Raw genomic sequence first — 23,473 nt, forward strand, 5'->3', positions numbered from 1 at the left:
TTTACATCCCTCTACACCCAATATATTTGAGTTCTTGACTGTTGATTGAACTAAACAAGACATCACTCTGAGCTCTGGGAAAGACTTTTTTTTTTATTACTTTCAAATAATGTGATTAATCCTGTAGATGTTTGGATTAATATGTAATGAAAATAATTGCATCCCAAGTCATTTGGGGAAAAAAAACAACAGATTTGATTTGATAATCAACAAATCATCCGACTTATTAAGTTATACCAAGCGCTCTATGGCGCCACCTTGTGAGGATCTGCATGCTTGCAAATTGCAAATCTTTGGCTTTTGGAGTAAACAAACAACCTACCAGGGCTGCAATTAACAATTACTGATTAATCTGCAGAAAAAAACCAACAACCCATTCATCTAGCAGCAGGTTCTCACATGTTAGAGGCAGGGACCAGCAAACGCTTGGCATTTGTTCCTCAAAGTAATCAGATTCAATAATAAAAGTTAAGTATTCAGTTTCTGTTGAAATTATAATTGGCTGGAGCCCCAAGTAACTTTATACTGGACGCTGCCTTATTTTACAACCGGTGTCCCATTCAAATGTCACTCACTGGGTTTAGCTTTGTCAAAACTTTTTACTACTTTACTACTTTCTGTTTCTGTTTCTGGGACAGTGAGCTGGACAGACGTATCCTGCTGAATCATTCCTAACTACAATACGCAACAGCGCAGGTGTTTCACGGGAAACATTTATTAATTCTTAATGGCTTTTGGTAACCATCAGTAGAGGTACGGCAGCGGTTGACTTGCGGTCATTTGAAGGTCTCTGTGTAAGCACTTATAACCAAACAAGTGCTCTAACAGCTCTGGTAAATACAGCAGTGTGATGCTGAGTGAGTGTGTGCGTGCACCAGCTCATTTGTTGGTGCTGTTCCTGCAACACCATAATTAATGTTGCTCCAGGACCATTACTGCAACTGATCAGTCACGGTTTTGTGATGTGATAGCTTTGCGGGAAACGAGAATAATAAGTCCCCAATATAAAAATTAGCTCCACACGGGACACAAACACCGGACTCATAGGTGCGTGACCCATGCATCCACCATGACCTGCTCCCTGTGTGTTGCTTTTTGGTCAGTTGCAACAATGCTGCTGCAGCAACATTAATAATAATGTTGCAGGAACAACACCAACACAACAATGTCAGAGACACCATATGGGCATATACAGCACACCCTGTACGACTGCACCCACAGAGACCCCAACTGGCCCAACATTCCTATTGAACATCATGTAATGTGTGTGTGTGTGTGGGGCTCAGAGGTAATGTAATGAAGGCCATGGCTCCATTAGGACTCCCTTCCTGCACAATCCCATCATGCCACTCCCAGTGGACAGAGAGAGAGACAGATAGGGAGGCGGACACAGAGAGGCAGAGGAGACACAGACACAGAGGCGGAAAAGAGACAGATGAAAATGTCAAAGGCTGCAGTGAAATCTGACCTCCTGGCACATCAGGATCTTAGTGTAGATACCAGCGGTGGGGAGGGGTGTGGGGCAGACAGGGTGAAGGGATGCACAGAGATATTCCAGAGGGAAATGAGAGAGGAATAGGGATGAGAGCCAAGAGAAAGAGGAGAAAAGTAGGGTAAAGAGTCAAACCCCCATTTTAAGGCAGTGAGAGGCAGTGAGGCTCTGGAGGAGGAGAGACGGATGGCAAGATGAGAAGAAAGCAAAGAGGGAAAGTGATGCTGGGAGAAGGGAAAGAGCGGATGATACTCTAAGTTCACTTGAAGAGTGATCTTTCCACAAAGCTGAGGAAGAAATAGGTCAAGTTGTCAAGTCCGAAACACACACAACACACAAGTCATCTCTCGAAACGAGGCCAGAACGTTTGAAGCACAGACAATGACGTTTGGAGAGAAACATGGTCCTTACATAATGTTATATTCTGCAAATTCAAATCTGAACCAACAAGTCTGAAGCCCGGAGGCTCTGAGATTTCAATTATCAATATCAGGTGAACTGAGCTCTTAAGTATCCACTATTCAACTACAGGGAAGCGGACTGGCACAGGCAGAGGGTCGACAAAGTACATGACGCAGTCTCTGTATTGTTCAGAGGAGAGAGCAGACAATCGCTCAACACCAGCCCAGAGCCGAGAGCAAATGCCTAGTGACACGGGTTCAGCGAGCACTGAGAGGTGGACACACAGCCACTTGGCTGGGAAGAAGCTATTTTTCACATCACATGAGAGACTGGCAGTATTTTTAGATCTGCAAGTAAGAGCCTCCCATCGCATTGTGTCCCTTTGTCGTTTTGGTGTCACATACGTAGATCTGTTACTTCTGTATTGAGCACCATCTTAACATTAAGTTTCCCCAACCTCTCAATTCACGTTTGGCATCTCTCACACTGTTTCTCTGTCAGAGCCCCTGGTTTGAGCATCAGTTCACCCAAATCACAGAAAACACAGTTTTCCACTTAACCTCCAGCATCTCGCCATACATACAGTTATTTTTAGAGCTTGTGAGATATTCCATGGTGATAGTTCTGCACCAATACTAAACAATGGAGTTTAATGGATTTTTATGTGGTTTTCCACCAACTCTAGGTAATTTAGAGCATGAAGAGTTTTCACTGTGAGATACTGTCTGTCTACCTTTGACTGAGTAAAAACCATCCACAGACAGGTCTGTGAATCATCCTGAGCACTGCATGTTTTAGGCGAGTGCTGTGCCGGTCAGCTTGTTGTTGAGTTTCTTTTTCTCCAAGCAGAGCCAAATAATTCAGCGTTCCAGGCCCTTACACACTCATGGTCCACCCACGCAGGTGTTTTCACTTATTTTGCCTGTTTAAACCTCTTGTCGGGATTGTGTGGGCACGTACAGATTGTACTTGATCGGCAGCTTCCTCATTCTATCAAGGGGGAGCGACTTACACTTTTATCATTCATATGGGTTCACTGTACAATGTATTGAGTTTGGTGACCTCACACAACTCCCAGCACAGCCCCACCCAGCTTCAACCTGCTGGGCGTGTCGGCGCTTTAAACAATGCTGTAGACAAAGAGCATAGTTGAGCGCTACCTCTATCATTTTTGGGGATTTTTGCACTTCTTTCTCAATTTCACCTGAAGTTCAGTCCGTACTAATGCCAAGGGGTTGGGGGAGGGTGTAGACAAAATGAAAAACCACAGACAGACCAACCAGTAGGAGTTACTGGTGCCGTGACAAGGACATGATCATTCATCACCGCTGCCTGTTGCGATTGATCAATGGGGCCAACTTGGAGACACTGCTGCTATGAGACTAAACATGGATCTCTGCAGTGGTAAATGAGTCCTCCCCTGCACCACCCAGCTGCCTCAGATCATGTGATATCTTAACAAATTTGTTCCTTCAACTACCCAAAACTATTTGTGCCTTTCAAGTGGATCAAAAGGAACACGTTTACTCTCATGAGCCTTTTCTAGTACACCTGTTAAATTTCTACATCTGAGTACAAAAATGAAGCTCCTGAGAGTGTAGGAGTGTAGGAAAATAGTGTGTTTTTTTGTAATCTGGGTAAAGTGGCCATTTAACAATAACCAGCACAAAACCCATGTAAACAAGCAAAAGGAGTTTCCCAAGAGGATGCAACAACTAAAACCCACTTAGGACAAGCTCACAACTCAGGACCAAGTTCAGCTGATGTAAAATACTGGTAAGTGCTTAAGAGATACTAGAAGATATGCACACAAGTGGACCCAGACCTCAGTAAATGGCACAAGACAAAAGATTAAGGTACCAGCTCTGTGCAAACATTAGTTTTCTCCTTCAAAACGGCCTTCACACGTAAGAGAAACAAGAAACCTTGTGGGGAGAAGTAACACTTGCACCTTCATTATAGAGCGCATCAAGATAAACAGACACACACGCACAGGCTGAGCACAAGTTAACTGACAGATTTGCTCATCTTCCGTCTGTGCACATGAAGAACACGCCAACAAAAGCACACAACTGTTCAGCTTCCCTCGGCATGATCTTCATCACGAACACCAGCAGAGATTTTTTTTCAATGCTGATGATACAAAAATGCACCCATGTATGTTCGCTCAAAGACCCCACCCTAAAAGAAGAGACTCAAGAGTGTGTGCCTGTGTGTACGTAACATCACAGTCCATTACTGAAATCACATTAGCCTGAGAGAGTGCACGGAGACAGGAAACTGCCATTGAGCATCTCCTGACTCACTTTCTCTGAACACACCAACACTTACATTACATGATCAGATCTAGACAGTGACACTTAACATTCATTTCTAGTTTATGCCTTAAACGTATAAAAACAAACCCAGGTGATGATGAGAGAGGGGAGAAGAAGCTGCCCAGTAATATCAGTATTTCAGTGCACACAAGGACAGAAGGACTTACTGGCACACCAGCCCAGCCCGAGAGAGGCCTCGGTGTGTACACACAGGGCGAACACACACACTATTTACCCAACAATGCATTATGCTGGAGGAGAACCACAAGCAAGCAGACTTTAGAGACAGTGTGTGTGTGAATATGTGAGCTTGTGTGGCTTTGAGAGTATCAATCTTTCACACAGACCACCTATTAAAATTCTCAAGAGCCCAATAGATGCACTCCCTGCAATATGTTGTGTTTTGGGAAGAGGATAAAAGCAAACAGTAAACCTCCAAAGGTATGCGCGAAGTTGTAACCATCCCTCACTGCAGCCTGCAATAGAGACCAGCAGAGTCAGTGCAAGTGTGGTGGTGTTTATTTTGACGGCCACAGTAACTGGCACAATTGGCCTGTTTGGGTATTATCGCATCCCCCTGAAGCACATCACTGTTAAGTCTCTTATCAAAACAGATGGGATTTCCTCTGCAGAGAGGCTCGCTCCTATTAGTAGCTAATTTGAACACAATTTAACACAACATCTGAGAAAATCTGTCAGATCACCAGCGCCGATGTGCTACAGCACGGCAACGCCTTTGACCGCTCTCCCTGAGCGGCCAGCATCAGCAGCGGTTTGCGCCGCTCGTCACACGGATGACTGGGCCAGTCAATGCAGAGAGCGGGCTGCGGACGGACTGACACCCACCTGCCGAATACGGTTCTGGTGCAGCGGTGGTGGAGGTCCACCGTCGGGGGTCGTGTTGTTCGAAGAGGCCATTTTCAAGTCAACGTCGGAGCCGCCGCCCCTGGACTGACTTTCTTCGGGGGTACTTGACATTCTGTCTCGGGCTGGTTGTTGCTGGAGGCGGTCAGCGAGGGTCCTTTTGCCGGTGCAAGGTGGATCTCTGTGCGGGCCTCAGACTCCGGACGGCTCGGCACGTCCCGGGATCATTCTGCGGCGTCAGAGACCGTCTGTTAACAAACGTGACAAAATATAAAACAGTGGTTGTGATTCCAGATTGTCAAACCAAAACGAGCGCTCCCTCCGCTACGGGATGCTTCTGGTGTGTTGCTGTGTGCCTGCGTGTGTGTATGTGTGTGGGGACGTGAACGCGCCTCAAATGCGCTTTCCCGAAACTCCGCAGGATCAATGCTGCCTTCAGGGACAGTCGGAAACTTTGCCAACTCACTTTCACAAGGACGATCAGTTTGAAAAACTGTAATTATCCGAGACTCCATTTTGCTAAAATACGATTCGGCAGCGAGGTAGCAATAGTCAAAGTGGGTTATAGTGTGCAATTATTGGATAATAGTCTAAAGTCATCAGAGTAATACTAGGAGCTGTGTTAGGCTTTTTTATTCTACACCACTTAAAGCAGAAATACCCCTCCACAGCAGGATCAATCATCTTTTACTAGGACCGAGAAAAAAAGCCCTGCTCCATTTGATTCCTTTAATAATAATAATAATAATAATAAGAAGAAGAAGAAGAAGAAGAAGAAGAAGAAGAAGAAGAAGAAGAATGATAAAATGCACCTAGAACATTCCTTAACAATGGTACATGAATGCACCATCCATCAGTAGTGTGCTCGTTTTGCTTGTTGTAGCCCCCACCCGTCGGTGCTTCTGCAGTAGCGGCAGTGGCTTCAGACGGAAAAGTTAACATGATGTCCCATGATTCAGTGAAAACTGTAAGATTGTTTACACAAACATGAAATCATCGAAGCTCAGGCACAATGGGTTTGGCTTACATAATGTAATCTCCCTTTTAGTATTCTTACGCCCCCACTTTGGCCTGTGTGTCCTCGCTGAGCTACAAATTTAATGGAGGTTGACAGGGCAAAATCAATAACAGTGTCTTGGAGACATTTAAAAACCTGGCAGGGCTCAAGTGGAGGAGGGCGAAATGGAGAAAGAGGCGTACGAAATCATGTTAAACAGACACAAACTTGTCAGTGTTAGAGCTTTCAGACTCAGACTGTTCTAAGTTAGATGTCATTCTAAGTGACCTTTTCTTTAAATGGCAGGGTGAAAGATGAAAATATGGTAATAAGGGTGTGTGTTCAGACTTTTTTGACTGAGGTGACGCAAAAGGGGGACCGACTTATGCAGGGGTGGCATATCAGAATAGCTTTGATTTACCATTTCTCATATTTGCTTGAATTACTAACATTAGAGTGTCTTACCATTTCTTACATTTCTATGTTCATTTTTTTGGTGACATTACATTAATTCAGATGATGCTTTTATCCACAAAGACTTAGAATATGTGCATTTAAAAGATTTAAAAGATAATTAGTCCACAGCTCAAAAGAGGCACCAAACATTTTGAACTAAGGTCTTGCCTGTGACAGTGCAGATAGCCAATCATACTTTAGGACACGTGATAGTTGTTGTAAGATGGGTGGCCAATGGGCATCCAAAACCAAATAAATGGGAAATGGGTATGTGACCAAATCGGAGTACAGAACAGTGTGCTAAGTCACATATGGACCTTGCAGAAATCAAGCAAGAAATGTTCTGAAATGTAGCGAGAGAAATAGCAACAGAAAGCAGTCACAGTGTGGCATTAAGTACAGTCTGAAGTCATTCTTCTACCGGTCCAGGGAAATCTGGTCAAGATAAATTGATACCTTATATATTAGTGCCACTTAAGTCCAATATCAACCCTGTCTTCCTTCATTATGTAATATTGTGGCCTGTGTGGTAACTTAGACGGGCATGTGTCAAGTTGGAACACCCTTATTATTCCAGCTCTTATTGTGCTCACATGGTGGATTTTTCTAAATAAAGTTGTTTCATCAAATCTGCAGCCATCTGTGCAGAAGTGTGTGCACTCTAGTAGTTTGGGAACTGGGAGGCAACAGCAAGTGGGCCTGCAGGTTAATCTGGTCGTGTTGTTATGGCAATGAATTCTGTTATGGCAATGTTCCTTTTTCATACAACATGACTCTCAAAATAACTGGTCCTACTTAAACACCATATTACATATAACCAGGTCAAAGAGACTGAATGCAGGACACTTCTAGAACCTAAAGACACAAACTGAGTGCTGTACCTTGTAAAGCTTCTACCCAATCAGTTTAAATGATCACTGACTGCTGAGTTCATCTTGTGATGACTTGAGCAGTGTGGTGGAGACACATCTTTCACAAAGGATGCTTTTTAATGTGCAACACTGCCCTCTGTTACCACTGCATGATATCACACTCAGAACACAATACTCTCCTACAAGCCATGTTTTATAAGACTATCTATTACGGCAGTGGTCGAAACAAGTATAAAATACACCCTGCCTTGATTATCTTAATCTTAATCTAGAATATGGTAAACACAGTGGTGTATAATCAATACTGTAAGGATTATCAAGATCACCTCAGATACAAAAAACAGACTTGTAAATATATAAAAATACTTTATTAAACATCTACCTTTTACAAACAGGATATCATTGAACTGGTTCCAATCAATGACAGCAGCACCAAAACCACCAAAGAACATTAACATTGACAAACAACAGAAGACAAGGACAAATGGTGGAGAAAAGCTTATAAGAGCTAGAACTGAAGTGTACTTCGGAGTCTCTTTCACTGTGCGGAGAGCTGGTCCAGGTTGTCATGGCTTCGGCTGGAGAGGTGGGCCTCCACAATTTCCCCAAACAAATTCCTTTTCAGCAAGCTGTAGGCCATGGGCAGAAGCTGCTTGACAACCTTGTGGAAATACTGGGGAGAGTGAGCAAACCAGAGATTAACGATGCATTCTTTCAACTACAGTCTTTGCAGTTCTGCAATATTCGGGCTTCTCAATGTCTGAATATTTTCAGTACATTTAAGAAAATGGTCAGGAAGCAGAGAGACAACGGAGTCATAAAGTCACATCACTGAGTGTGAGCGTTGCAGGATTTTCATGCACCACTTTATGAGACTCACATGGGATCCGTAACAGAAGAGGTCTATTCCTAGCTCGTAACCCATGCCGTAGTCACACTCATCGTTGGCAAACTGAACAAACGTGATCATCTCCTGGAGAGGTCCAAAGGCTTTGACGCGCTCTTCATCATTCCGGGCGTCAGCGATTGCCTTGCAGATCTTTTTGAGACCAGCTGGATGCAGAGGAGGGAGAAAAATAAATACCAAGTCGTCACTCATGGGTAATACACACAGCCTGGATTTAATACGTCCTTTAAGTCTCGAAAAACATGCTGACATGAAAAGAGCATATTCTCATCATCAATCATGTATGCAAAGTAATAACAGATGTGATCTCCACTGGAACACAAATATAACACAAATACAGGATAGAATATTTTAAACAGGCAAACTGTAACTGAAGTCACTGGCCTCTTTTCTTTTAAACGTCAAGGCTTATTATCATATTCATCACTATACGTACAGACTGCATGAGCTCACCGTCTGTTTCTGGCAGTTCTCTGTATCCTACATCATTCTTGTCGATGGGCACAACGATGCCGGCACCGTGGAATGTCTTGGTGACCACCTACAGAGGGACAAGCAAAATATGAGGCGGAAATTCAGAGATAGGCATCAGGCGTGAGTACTTAACATAATACACTGAGGATAATACCATGGTTCATGGTACCTTCTTGTCCCTCTGTTTCATGCCTTTGGTCTTCTGCTCCAGAGACAAGCCCAGCATCTCTGCCCTGTCTCTCAGCTGTGCCTCCAAGCTTTCCAAAGCATCTCCTCCTGCTGCCTTCTGGCCGGCCCTCTCTTTCCTCCTTCTTAACAGATGCAGGCTGATGGATGCATGGAAAGAAAGAGAAGTCTTATTCAATGATGTGAAGACAAAGGCACACAGACAATAAGGCAATTTATCATAATAAGCGGTGCTACTAATATGAATGTGACGAAGCAGCTAGTTAATGGTGAACATCTACACCTTAACATAAAGTGTGACCAAACTGTCTTTCTTAACCAGACAGCTGAAAGTGAAAACAAGTATGTCTTTGTATGGTGAATATGTGGTGGTTAGTACTCACAGGACAGCAGCAAACACGTTGTCCCCCATCTGTGTAATCGTGTAGCCTTTCTTGGCTTCATTTTCCCCAACAAACGACGGGAGGGAGTCTGGAGTGTCTCTGGTGGAGTTTGGGAACAATAAGTTCAGTAAATCAAAGCTATTCGTGTAGATGAAGCTTCCACTGTTTGCATATTACCCCCCCCCCCCCCCCCACTGGCAAGACTGTGTTCTCTCACTGTAGCTGATTGGTACGGTGACTGTTCATAGGATAAGTTAATAAAAGTGAAAGTAATAAAAGCAACTACATAGATCCATCACCATCACAGACAGAGGGGAAAAAGATCCAGTTTGTGTTTTATACCTGTAGTAGCCGATGTGATGCTGACTGTCCTCGCTCCCCAGAAGGATGGTCTGAAACTCCGGCGGGTCATAATAATACCTCCAGTGAAGGTGGAAGTTGGGCTGAGGATTCTTGCAGTTTTTGTGAGCTCCTGCCAGAATGTCAAAAGGACCAACCAGCTGCAAACCAAGTGTGTCTTTCAGCGCACCTGTAGAGATTAAAGCAAATTACAATAATATATTGATACAGAAATCAACTGACATAAAGACATCGCTGAAGTATTTGAGCAACTTACTGCAAATTAGGCTTTGACTGATGGTTCTGACACTAACTTTGATATACATAGTATGTGCATGTGTATATATATTGAACAGCAATGCTGTTTAAACTGTCACTGACTGGCAAATAGAAACGCAACATCTAACAAAGACATTATATAAAGTCTGGTCAGCAGGTTTCCTCAAATGTCGGGCTGTTACTGTGGATTTTTCAAATAGTCTTGTGGAGCATTTTTGCATCTAGTCCATCTGTCCAGACTTTTCATTGGCTAACTGTGAGTCCATCCTGTTTTCTCCACATCTACAGACAGAAGAATTGATTAAATGTCAGATGCACCTTCTGTCAGTATTTTTGTAACAAGATACAGCGTTAGTGTTGCCAGCATACCACAGGGGCTGTCAGGACAAAGCTCCTTGCAGAAGTCCCAGAAGTGGTACAGATCTTCGGGCATTTGAAGCTTATACAGCTGCATCATCTCCTCACGCTGAACTGAATCCACCTCTGACGATGGCACGGCTTTGGATTCATCAGTACGGGCTTTCTTCAACTCCCCATTGCCTGTCCCCGACTCCTAGAGAAATATATTGTAAGAGAAACATCTATGTTATACCAGATGTTGCCAGTTAATTTTCTACAACTAATATATTTTAATACAACAACCTAGCAATGAATTGAATTGTGCTGGGTTATACAGGCAGGTGCTTCCAAAATGGTGTCCTCCACCTCATTTAAATCAGTCAGTCATGCCACTGACAAATAACTCAGATTTTCAGTGGCAGTAGCCTCGGAGAGATTAAGCTGAAATGAATTTGTCTTTTATGAAGGCTTATTCACAAGCAATCCTCCAAAGACTGGTTTGACGGTTGATTGCTCTCATGCGTCTTGATGGTGTTCATCAGATTCACATGTAAGGTTTGACACGAACATGGTGAGCACACCATGCAAAAACCTTCAGTGTCCTATAGTCTTGGTGACAAACCACCCAAAAAGTGCCTAAGTTTTCAGCACCATGGAGAGCAGCTTTCATGTGGCTGGAGGCCTGGATGTCAACTAGTTCTCCCTGAATCGCCACTTCCTCCAACAGCGTCACCTTTTCCACATTAGAGAATTCTCCACCTGGGCTGATTGTGAAAGGATCATGCACAAATTCAAAGACATCCCTGGAAATGTCAAAGTAATTCTTTATCAGCCGTGTGACAAATTTCTTCATATTCTCTGTGACACTTGCACCAATTGTCTTCAGTGTGTTTATAACCATAATAACAAATCTGCATGGGAAAGATCAATTTGTTCCCAAAGGCAGCAAACTTTTCCACCATATCCACCACGGATTTTCCTTTGCCCTGTAGTTGCAGATTGAGTGCATTCAAATTGGAAAATATGTCTGCTAAAAATGCAATTTTGCACATGCGTCCTCTGTCTTGCATGATGTGCAGGTGGTCTGGTTAAAGTTGATCAATATATTTCCTGCAAATCAGATCTGCATTCTGCAACTACACATTTTAATCATCACTCCTCGGTGAACAGCTTTCTTGGTGGAGGTCTGAGAGCATTTTCTAGCTAAGTATCTAGAAATTTTCATTATGGATCTCCCATATCTGTTCACCCTGATATGAGCTAAGAAAAACATTTCTATTTGCAAGTCTGATGCACACAGTGTCTAAGAAAAAGGAGATGATGACCCCTGCTTTAGTGGGACTTAGGGCAGTATACATTTCTTTCTGTTATTTAATTTTCTTACCTTGTCTGCCTTTCATTTCTCCTGCCTTTTACTTTCAGGATTTCACATTTTCAGTGACAAATAGTAACACAATCAAACTCAACAGCATCACAAACCACAGCCTATAAAATGACCATCAAGGTGAATTGACACAACTCAAAAGCCGATAATTATTATCCTGAACTGCGTTCAGGGATCAGCTTTGTCAAACGGATGTAAAGGGATCGAGAAGGACATCTTTGAACAGTCAAAGAGTCAAAATCTTTCCAAACATTTAGCTAACTCATGTTGGCCCTCAGGGAACTGATTTATGGCCTTTGTGGGATCAAACCACGAATCAAATCAAGAAGTCACTCACTCGTTCCCCTGCCACGGAGTGTTTTAGCTATGTAACATCAACGTTACCTAACCAAAACAATGGTTAGGTAACCATGGCTCAGCGCCACTGACTTGTTTGTCGCAAACAGCATCGAAACGTTGCGTTCAAACGGCTGTGTAGCCACTTGTGAACGTCAATGAACAAGCCGTGGTGCTGCCATGTTGTCGTCTGACCACTGCTGCTCAGCGTGCCAAACACTTGTGCCCACAGCATTTATCAGAAGTTGCTTCGTAGCTATACTAACCACAGGCAGAACAGCTCGTTGATTACTAAACACGCGTTTTAAGCGGACATGTTTCCAGACGAGCAGAAGTGGTGGTCAGAAAAATTACCTGACTGGATTTAGGTTTTCTTTTTGCGCGCCCTGTCATTTTCTTCCTCTTGTCTCTCCTTCGGCGTCTTCTTCTGCGGGTCCGACTCGGCAGCAACTGCGCTGCGTTAAAGCGCACCACTGCCCCCCAGAGGCCGAGTTTGGTCACTGCAGAACCCCAACCCACTGTAACAAACACGTCACCAATGGCACAAACTGAAGCTGATTTGTACATCCTGTGTTTACATCTTAATCCTAATCGATCGATGTATGGCTATAGATATATAGATTTATAAATTTAGTGAAAATATTTTCAGGAAATACACTTTACAGTCATTTCAGCAATTTCTCTTTAAACAGGCTGAAAAAAATAAAAATGAAAGGAAATGGCCATGGTGATGAAAATTTGTGCAAAAAAAAACTGTGTAAGAGTGAATGATAATCTTCATGTTTTAGCCAAGACTATATTTATTAATTATTATTTTATTATTGGAATGGTTTGTGAAAAAGAAATATGAGCACATGCATTCAAAGATGAGTTGTGTAAGTGAAGAAATTGAGAACACACAGTAGGATGCACCTTTTCATACTGTCTTTCAGTGCTTTTTCTATTCTAAAGAGATATGATTATTGGTAATCATTTTTTAATAGCTTCCATGTCATGTGACTTCAAATGACTCCAAATCAATACCAAAAATTATTACTACACAGGCCACATAGAACAAATCTCTTCATGTCAGATAGAAATAGAAATACTGTCCTGGAAAATTAATACTTTGTTGTTCAGAAGCTTCCATGTAATTTGACACAATCAACAAGCACTAAAATCCAACATGAATAAGTGAACCCTATTTGGCCATTGTAGTAATAAATTAATGACACGTTAGCAATCAAAATAAGTGCACTGCATGAGACCAATTTCATATAACTTTTTAATCAGAATTTTAAGTCATGGATCAGGATGAAGCCATTGAAAAAAGGTGTTGTGTCATTTAAACAGTAATGAGTCAACACCCAGCGGTTAAGTGTGATGTAGTGAGGTGAGCAAACTGGGTGAATGTGAGTGAGAAGACGCTGCTGGATGTGGAGTGAATGTCACAGATGCTATGGTGTTCTACCCTTGACTTTTTAGTCCAGAATCTGAACATAATGTTGGCATGAAACTTTTTATCCACAATTTGCATATTCACTCGCTAACCTAACAATTGTGACCCCAGACTTCATAGTTGTTTGGTCTCTGACTGCTGCTGGTCTGGTCATTAAAACAGAAGATGTCAATAATAGCTCTTATAATTGTAAAAAAGACAAACAATATTACATCTCAGTATAAATAATATCTGAGTACATCAAAGGGTGCACAACAACAGTTCGGTTTGACAACATGGAAAATCATTTACATCCTTTGGTTTTTGTTGCAATTTTTCAAATCTGGATGTGTTCACAGATGTATACATTTTCAAGACTGCATACACACAGAGTACAAAGGAAATTCAGATATAGTATAGAAATGATTATTTTATCAGAGTTTGTGGCTTCAGTCCTTAAAAAGTCATGAAACAGATGGTCGTTTCTTATGTAAGATTTGACACTGCTGGCAGGTTGCACATTGGACTTGACAGGATATTTCCTTTGACAGTAAATGCAGCATTGCTTGAATTATTCAAGGTTATTATAGATCAATTAACACATTTTGTAGTTGCAGTTCTGATGTCTGGGCACAAGGTCAATATTTAGTCAAGATCTGTCCAAGAGAGGATGGAGAACAACAGGTGCAGGTGGGTAAAACTCCTCTTTGCTTCCAAAGCTATTTGTCTTCATCTTCTGTCCAGTCCTCTACTCCTCTCCTCTCTCCTGTCTCATCCTCATTGTTTTTATGTGTTTCCAGAGTTACACTATGACTGTTTTCACTGTTTTTTTCCTCTGCTTCCTCAGTGAGGTGCAGCCAGTTTTCTCTGTTCTTCTTGCAACCGCTCAGCAGTGGGGAGCAGCTGCCAAACAGTCTTGATACAGTCTGAGGGAGACGGAGGCATTGATGTAAACATGGAAATTAGAGCAGCAAATAATGACAATATTGGGGTTTTCTTTTCCTTACAAACATGCACACACATGCATGCATTTGAAATATGCATGCATCCACACCTGCAAAAAGAACACACCTTGTAGAGTGGATAGCAGATGTCATCGATGTATTCGACCTGCATGTACGGCAGTCGAGTGCTGTTTTCTCTGTTCATTATGTCCTGGTGAGAAGAGAGTGTAAACGGGCTGTTAGAACAGGAGGCCGGATCAACTGTAGCGGGTATAGTAAAAGTCAAAGTGCAGCCTGAGAAGCAATAACAGCCCATGAAAATACTTTGTGCAGTTTGTATAAAAGCCCTGTGGGATGATATACCGCATAAGTAAACACCCATGTTTCCATGACTCAAGAGCCATCACCTCAGACATTCCTTTTGGAAGACACACAGGTATTAATTGCAAAAAGATAGCTGTGTGTATTTCTCCAGTTCTTCTCTACTGTTGTTACGGTTTGACATCAGCCGGGTAGGTGTGATGCTATTTTAAAGCAAGTTACATAAGTTCAACAGTGAGAATTTAACCGTGATTAAAACACGCCTGGAGGACTCTGACATGGAAAAAAAAGGCTTCATCAGGCAGGTAAAATAAGAAATTCAGGGTGAATGTGGCTCTTATTCTACCATAAAAAAAGAGAGTGAAAAAATCATATATTATCTGATAGTTCTGATAAATAACACTGATGATTTAAATCACTCAGGATCCACGAGGACCCTGGATCCAAAGCAGGCTCCCCCCATTTGAGAACAATATAAAATGTAAGAGGACAAAAACTCCTGCAAGCAGGACTTACAATGGGTTTGATTTTGAACTCTTCTCTCTCTTTGTCCCCCTGTGCAAAGAACTCCATGGCAACCAGGTTGGCAATCTGTTTCGGAGGAGGAGTGAGGTTAAGGTTGAGATGAACTCAGAGTGACTGAGCGATTAAGTGTGAAGTGTTCAGATGAAAACTCTTCTGTGAGACCTACTCTTTTTTGCTCAGGCCAAGGCTTTGTGATAGCAGAGAGGTCGCTGGCTGTCATCAGCATCGACCTGTGAGGTGAATGAATGTCTTGAAATAGCAGCTCCGTCACAGATATCATTATCATATGTCCCTGATAGTCATTCATTTGATTCTCACCTCAGTAAATCTCTTTGCTTCTCACTCTTCCAGCTCACTCTGCTTTTCTTTGTGAGAGAAAAGAACTCTTTTCGTCTCCTAGAATGACAAACGGAAAAAAACAAGGGTATCAGGGATAAAACAAGACATACGCATTGCTTTACCTACAGGTACTGTGACATTTTCTAGCTTGACATACTCCATGTAGACGGTCAGGTCAGTGGCGAGGATTGCCCTTTTGATCATGTGCAGTACAGCTCGGTAGTCTTCTGTAGAGAGACCGCTGAGAATCTGACTCCCCTGAGAGAGGAAGAGAGTGAAGAAAAGTGAAGACCTCGATTCAGTGACCACCAGATATATGATGCAGCCAGGCATGAAAACAAGTTGTCTGTTAGGAGAACAAATATTGTGTCTACAATTTGGTTCAGATAAAAAAAAAAGAGAATTAAATGGAAATTTGGCAACATTTTTCTTATTAACTAATATTGGGCATTACAGCTTTTGCACAGCATGCCATTTTTAAAGAATCCCATTTTTGATATCGTCTAACAAGCAGAAGCTATTCCAAGTCTCTAATTCTAAAAACAACTGACAATTTAAAACAGTGATATCATACATTACAATGCAATTCATTTCATTTCGTGTCATGCAAAGATCAATTTAAAAATGAATTAAGTCAGAGACACAGAGAGGCAGACAGAGTCCAGTTAAGCGCTGACTGGAGAAAAACACTGGAGTGTACTATGGTTTACGAGTGGCAGATGAAGCAGTTAGAAGGGTCAAAATGTGGACATGTGTGTATACACAGATGAGTCATGGGTTGAGAGGAAGCCCAAAATGAATGAAGAGATGAATGTAGGAGGACTTACAGTGTTGTTTAGGATGAAGAGGCACAGGTTGTAGTGGTGGTTTTCAAGAGAAGAGTGTCCATACAGCTGAGCTAAAGGCTGCTGACTCCTGAGAAACAAAGAGACAGAAATTACAATGGCTGAATATACGAGTGACTGGCAATATATGCAATTTGATCAAATAACCAGTGCAATGCGGTATAAATATAAATCCAATAAGAATATACACAGCCATGAAAGACGAGGAAGTAATGTTTACCTTTCTATGTAAGAGTTACTGACTCCTCTGTGGTCGAGGTCATGGCTCAGAGTGGCTATCATTAACGCTAAGATCTCCAGAGGTGAAAAAATTGTCTGAAATACAAACAGAAAGAGATGGACAGAGAAAGAGTGAAATAAAGATGAAAAAGTGAAGAAAGTTATTTTCTTGCCTCTTGAAATGAAACGCCTGTTTACTTTTTTGCAGGTTTCTACTGGTGAGTAAAGTGAAGTAAATCATGTTCATATTGCACTTTCGAAGAATGAACATCAAAAACTAGACCATTAATTGACCCAAATAATTCAAAGATACGGCCAAACTCATAAATGGGTGCAAAGATTTGAACACTCTAACACAAGCTACATGAATGCCTGTAAATCAAAGAAATGACAGAAAACACCAAAGTGTTAACGTATGTCACTCCAAACCCAGCAACAGGATGAAGTGTCTTGTTTCACGGCACTACAACACACACTCAAACACAATTAATGCGGAAATAGAGAGAGAGACTAAAATAAGTGAGCAGCAGAGGTCACGTAAGTAGAGATTTAGTCTGGTTTGTGATCCCCATGCAAACCATTTAAGAGGGTTTGGGGGACGTCTAAAATTACCCTCTTTCAAATTATTAAGACTGCTCTGTCCTCGAGACACCCTGCAGTCCTCGAGTGACTCCTAGAGAAACTTCAGAAGAGCTGAATTTAAAATAGAAACGACTCAGTAGACACTTTTGAAAGCACTATATTTGCTCAGTAAACACAAAAGGACTGCTCTGTTATTACTATCTTAAAACCACATTGTGGAAGAACTGACAGGGTCTAAGCCTCAAATAAGCTTGCAAAGGTTTAGCATGCAGATGACAAATTATTTCCAGGGAACATTCTGTTTGTTTGTTTAAAACTTTGCATTACTATCTTTGCGTATATGAGTTTCGCTAGTGAGGCTATTGTACAAGCACATGACGCATGCATGCACCGACCTGGAGTTGGTCTGTGGCCATGATCATAGCAAACATGCTTTGAGCAGTGCTCAGCGCATGATTCCAGTTGTGATAAGGCACGCTGTTCCTGTAGCCACGTCTCACTGTCAGGACCCACTGGCAGAGACTCTGGAGGCAAGAGACAGTCACAAGAGGTGGTGAACAACTGAAGAGTGATGACCTTCTCTGGGGATTGGCTGCCCACAGTCAAACTCCTGGAGGTGAACTAAATCCTGTCATATATCACATGTAATAACTCTGAAAAAGACAACTCAAAACCCCCCAAAATGTTTGACTCATTTGGTAATCTGAGTATAGAAATTTAGACCGTGAATTAACTAATTTAATCGCTTTTCAACATTCAAACAATATCGCTTCACCTCTCTGTTGCCATGCTGACTAATTGTTAACAGGTCAGGTTACCTTGTAATCAATGTTAAAATGCTGCACCAAATTGAGGTCCAGGAACATACGGATGGTGGCCTGGGTGGTCAGATCTTCTGGCAGTCCAAAATCAGAGAAATCGAAGTCTAGGAGAAGCAGTGACTCAGCGGGGGGAATAGTGGCCTCCTGAAAACAAGAAAAAGCCATTGAAATATACACGTAGAGGCGCAGAACATTCATCCACCCACAAACACGTTTGCTTTTTCTTCCTCTCGCCCACACAGCATACAGGGCAGGGAAATCATCTTGGTTTAATGTGGGTGAGGAGGTTATATCACCTTTGTCACTGACAGGCAGTGATAGCAGCTGATCAAGAGCTTAAAGACGGTAGAACATTAGCTGTACGTTTGCATTCAAGCCAGTTAATCTGACCTGCAGGAATAAACTTAGGGGTGATTCCAGGTCGGCTGGCTGAGTGAAAGACAATAGGGAGAGTGAGGGAGGAAAGGTGTTGGGAAAAAACACAGGAGCTGTAGCAAGGCCAGACTGGACTGAGAGAAAGCGCTCATGTCTACCAAAGAAAGTTAAAAATCACCTCCAGCGCTTGGACCTCCTGTTCTGCTGCGGTGATGTGGTAGGCAAGAACCTGCAAAAAATAAGAGTGAACACAAATGCATGCAACATTTGAACATCTGAATAGGTTCGCTTGGCTCTTTGCTAAAGATGTGAGGGGAGTAAAGGGGTCGCCCACCTCCTGTGTGACCTCTATGCTGGCCCTCCGCTCCTCAGTGATCTGCACAGCCTGAGCGTACTGCAGAGCCAGGCCGCAGTACACTGACAGGTCCTCTAGCAGGCGCTCATCATATCTGTTAAAGGCTTCCATCTCATCTGAGTCTTTGCTCCTTTTGTTCATCAGCTGGCACACGGCTAAAGCATGTGACAATAAAGACACAGAGAGAGGACGGCATGAGAAAGAAGTCGTAAGAGGTGTCTGAACTTACTCTACCTTGGTTGGAGATCCAGGACTAGTTTTGACGGGAACATTGAAGGTACCAACGTTTTACAATCTTTAAGTGTACTGAAGTACACTGGTGAAAATCATGATTCATGAGCATTTAAAACACACTTGCAGTACAACTGTATTATATCAGTGTGTTTTCACATTAAAGTACAATTTCTAATACTTCAATACTTTTGAATACTTTGAGATACCACTTTAAATATTGCAGAATTAGTATATTCATTTCTAATACATTTACGTAGAGCTTAATCTAGTTAGAAGCACACTTTTTAAAAGTATATGTCAAACATACTTTGAATTAAGCACAAAAATTAAAAGTGTGATTTGCTACACTGAAATTAATTAAGTAAATTATTTCTAATACACTAAAGTATGTTACTTTTTGACCTGAGTTTAATTAAACCCTTACCTAACAGTCTGAATCTTCCTATTCCTAACAGCTAACTTTCCCCTCCAGGAAGTCGACACTCAACAACATGTCATATGTTTAATGTACCAAGCATGAAGACAGTAGAGTTTGTGATCTGACACCATGAGTCCTGAGGCTGATGAATAATGTATAGTGGCCTCTGCCATTCAAAAGGGACTTACCAATAACACCCTCAGACCTCTCATTCCTGACGGGGCAGCAGATCAGACTCTTCATCGATTCCTCAGAGCTCGCCGACACATTGAGTGGATCCATTTTAAGCAGAGTTCGAAGGGCATATGATGGGTCTACATCACTGATGTCACGTGCCCTGAATTAAAGATATGGCACCATTTAGACCATGTCTGATGTCAGAGGAAGAAAAATATCATTTGGTTGATGTATACAAGCAAGACGTGGAATACATTTTAGTTGACTACAAGAACTGTCAGCATAGCTATCAACCAGGCAATAGGCAACCTCTGTCTTTATCAGTAAATCAACATGAAGACACAACCTCCTGTAGATCTGGCAGGTTGAGCCGAGCTCCTCGCACTCCAGGTGGATCACTCTGGAGAATGAAACCTGAAAAACAGAGGAACAGACAATATCCCACGTTAGGACAGATAAGATTTGATGCTTGATTTTCTAAACAGATAAACAACAGGAATCAAACAGGATAACGCACCTTGTCTTCCACAGCTGAGGTCTGCTCGCCGGGAATGAAGATGGTGCAGTACTGAGCACGTGTGAAGGGCATGATGGTGGCTGCCATCTTACTCAGCAGAACTTCAAAGGAATGGTGCTCTTTTGACAATATCTGTGCCATCTCTATCAAGGCCTGACACACACACACACACACACACACACACACACACACACACACACACACACATAGATAGATTACATAGATAAACAAACATAGACACAGATAGATTTCATATTGTTCTCTGGTGGTGCTACCTGACTGCGTTTGGCCTCCTGTCTTGAGCTCTCATACAGCTGAACATTATCCAGAACCATCCCCAGCACATCCATATGATTGGACAGGACCTAGCCAATAAAAAGTCAGCTCAAACTTTACTCAAATCTATTGCATCAGTCACTTAACAAACTGTGCGAGTTAAAATATGTTTAGCATTAAAATGACAGACATGCATACATTACATAATAAGTAACATACAATGGAACAGAGCTCTGACATTTGCTGCCCTGTAATAACAATCCCGTCGCTCACCTTTTCATCCATGCTGCTAAAAACAGAAGCTGATCCATCGCAGCCATTTCTCTTGCTGATCATTACCACTACACCCACCACCTGTCCACAAAAAGAAGACATGTTTCAGCTTATTGTTACGCAATCTGTGTCACAAGCACTGTTGCAGTATATCAACACTAATCCTGCTGTTTATATGTGTCCTGATTAAGCAAGAGGGCGTGTGCACAAAACATATAAAATAATAATCTTGGAATAAACAGTTATGAATGTTACCTTGGCCCTGTGGTTCTTGATGGGAACGCTCAAAACAGTCCTGATCTTTGACAGCTGCTCCTCGTCTATGTCGAATCGGGGGTCCTGAAGAGGTGAACACATAAGTTGACACTGCAGACAAGCACTTCACTTATTTATACTTAACTGCAACACATTTGTGTGAGTAACCTATTCTGTGTATTAAAATCTTTATGTAATTTGGCAACAGCAGACTTAAACACCTGTCCAAATTTAACCCCTGTGTGCTTAAACTGGTCAGTACTCCTCATCAGATTTAAACACATCCAGCCAGGTTACTAGGAAGTACCTGTCCACACCCACGCTGGCTGGGGATTACCTGTGCGTTCCAAATAGTACACTTCTTCTTTTTACTTTTAGTACTTACTCCGGCTTTACAGAGTATGCACTGTTGCATGCAGTATGAACATGATTGGGACAAACTGATGGTCATGACATTGTGTCTTGAACTTTGACCCCCTTGCTCATACAAATTGATCTGAAACAAGTACCAAGACTTTGCGCAAACTCCGCTCTCTGCGGCTGCAGTAGGACACTCTGGTATCTTTGGCATACTGCATTTGACACACTATGTGTGGGGACACGCTTAATCTTTTTCTGGCATACAAAATAGTATGCCAGCATGGGCATTGGAATGCACCAGCTGTGTGCAACCCTGCCAGGTATTGGCACTGGTTCCTAATCACATTGGCATTGAGGAAAAGGAGGGGTGGTTTGGGCACCTCCAATAAGCCCTTAAGTAAGATGTGCCATCTTCCCTCTCTGCCTGGGTGTGTGGGTGAGGATGAAGACACACTTAGCGTAGTAGAGAACAGCAGCATCTCAGTAATCAGAGGTTAATCAGTGGAAGGAACCTCTAAAAGGATTAGAAGCAGGTGCTCCATCTGGGATTCCCTAACACACCCCCACACTTCTAACCACGTCATCATCTAAAAACAGATAATCAGGAAATGGGTGTCTCACTTAGTACACAGTCCTCATTCCTCATTTAAAATACCCGGAACAAACTAACAACTTCCACTTGTGCAGAAACTTGTCAGGTTGCTGTGTGCAAAGCTTGCTACAAACTGTGGAGTCATGACAACTATAACTGTGTCTGTTTGAAGGTTTACCTCTGATATGTCTCTCAGGTTCATTGGTGAGCCTGTAGCCAGCACACACCCCATGATGCCCTTCACTAGCTCCCGGTGGGCACCGCTGCACAGGTAGCCTTCGTTCAAGCACCCAAACGCTGTCAGGGGAACCACCTCCTCCAAGGTGCTCCTTCCACCGGAGTCTTTCTTTACCAGAGAGAGGGAGCTGCCCTCAGCTGACAAAAGCTCCGCAGCATGCAGGACAGCCCCCTGGCAGAGCTCTGCTACAGAGCCCATCCAGCTGAGACCCCCTCTCAGGAGCTCCATCATCCACGGGCAGCACTCACCACGGCCACAGGCTGGGACAGCCTTTGCAGAAGAGGGATGCAGAGGCTGAGGAGAGTGGGGTAATTCAGGGGAGCAAGGGCAAATGGGAGAAAGCGGACGGCAAGGAGAAAAAGAGAAGCGTGAAGATCGGGGAGAGCAAGGGGAGTGACTGCCCAGCACATCTGGACTAGAGCGATCCATCCACTCAGGGGCGCTGAGATTGGAAGAGAAGGGTTTGAGTGGGTCTGTTAAGGATGCAATGTTCAAGTGTGAGCTGCTCAGTGGAGAGGAAGCTCTGCAATGATGAGCCTTTGTGAGCAGGTCAGAGTGATCAGAGCTGCTCCTGGGAAGCATGGGCAGCTGTGGAGACATCTCTGCCTGTGGACCACTGGCCCTGGAGTCACAGACAAGACAGATTACACAAGTGACTGGCTGGGAAAACACAAATGAGAACATGCAGAATATTTTTGGAGAGCAGACGTTGCTTTTCTTCAATAATAATTTTCTGAGGCCAAATGTTCTTGTTTTACAGTTATTAACATTAACATACAGCAAATCATTAAGTCACTCATGCAGGACTGATTAAATAATATCAGCTGTTTGTGGTTATAGTATAAGATATCTTACGCGGCAGCTCTGCGTAAAAAGTACGCCCTCGTGAAGTCGGAGTGGTCGTCCAGCCATGCCTCCACCTGGTCGCTTTTCACACCGTCTCCAAACCTCCTGCGGCGCGTATCGGAGCGGGGGCTCCACAGCGGGGAGAAGAACCAGCCCATGCTGCCCGCCATCGGCGGCGCAGTCACCGTTTCCCTGACGAAGGTGTCCTCAGTCCCAGCGGCAGGAGATGGCCCGAGAGTCGCGCTGCCAAGCTCCATGGACTCCACGCAAGGCATCCCCTCGCTCAAGTACAGCGAGAAAAGATCGGCTAAACTCAGTTTGAGTTTATCTGAGCCTATTGAGGAGAAACACTTGCCATGTGGAGGTGATGAGGCAGACTGAGGTGACGAGCCACAGAGCAGAGCGATGCCTATGGAAGAGCCCGTGGAAACGATTACGTCAAGGTAATCCCCTGACCTTTATTTAGCCGATCTGGCGCCACGGGTTTATTCATTAAACGGATCCGATTTAAACTTC

General features: G+C 43.0%; 3 protein-coding genes across 8 annotated transcripts in view; all 3 read right to left on the reverse strand.

Moving 5' to 3' along the window:
* The window catches only part of ank2a (ankyrin 2a, neuronal), a 73,029-nt gene extending 67,552 nt beyond the window's left edge, over nt 1–5,477 (reverse strand). For 4 of the 6 annotated variants that reach the window (XM_076729326.1, XM_076729324.1, XM_076729325.1 and 1 more), the window contains exon 1: nt 5,059–5,452. In XM_076729326.1, coding sequence (XP_076585441.1) covers nt 5,059–5,190 — 132 coding nt within the window. In that variant the 5' untranslated portion in view covers nt 5,191–5,452. Of the gene's footprint in view, nt 1–5,058 lie in introns of all 6 variants that reach the window. The other 2 variants (XM_076729327.1, XM_076729328.1) reach the window with 2 other exon arrangements.
* Nucleotides 5,478–7,753: 2,276 nt separating this feature from the next.
* On the reverse strand, nt 7,754–12,451 carry hpf1 (histone PARylation factor 1). The gene is made up of 8 exons (XM_076728637.1): nt 12,383–12,451; nt 10,339–10,522; nt 9,694–9,880; nt 9,352–9,450; nt 8,952–9,108; nt 8,762–8,849; nt 8,282–8,454; nt 7,754–8,074 (listed from the first exon to the last, which is right to left on the reverse strand). The coding sequence occupies exons 1-8, from the start codon at nt 12,419–12,421 to the stop codon at nt 7,940–7,942; spliced, it is 1,062 nt and encodes a 353-aa protein (XP_076584752.1). The 5' UTR covers nt 12,422–12,451; the 3' UTR covers nt 7,754–7,939.
* A 363-nt stretch (nt 12,452–12,814) lies between these two features.
* Nucleotides 12,815–23,338, reverse strand: pde5aa (phosphodiesterase 5A, cGMP-specific, a). The gene is made up of 20 exons (XM_076727990.1): nt 22,967–23,338; nt 22,052–22,733; nt 20,922–21,005; nt 20,667–20,747; nt 20,393–20,482; nt 20,118–20,270; nt 19,947–20,014; nt 19,612–19,760; nt 18,751–18,926; nt 18,595–18,645; nt 18,039–18,185; nt 17,616–17,744; nt 16,640–16,734; nt 16,402–16,489; nt 15,732–15,832; nt 15,554–15,631; nt 15,402–15,465; nt 15,227–15,301; nt 14,517–14,600; nt 12,815–14,371 (listed from the first exon to the last, which is right to left on the reverse strand). The coding sequence occupies exons 1-20, from the start codon at nt 23,230–23,232 to the stop codon at nt 14,165–14,167; spliced, it is 2,868 nt and encodes a 955-aa protein (XP_076584105.1). The 5' UTR covers nt 23,233–23,338; the 3' UTR covers nt 12,815–14,164.
* Between the last annotated feature and the right edge of the window lie 135 nt (nt 23,339–23,473).

The sequence above is a fragment of the Chaetodon auriga genome, chromosome 4 (genome assembly GCF_051107435.1).
Source record: "Chaetodon auriga isolate fChaAug3 chromosome 4, fChaAug3.hap1, whole genome shotgun sequence".
NCBI lineage: Eukaryota > Metazoa > Chordata > Actinopteri > Chaetodontiformes > Chaetodontidae > Chaetodon > Chaetodon auriga.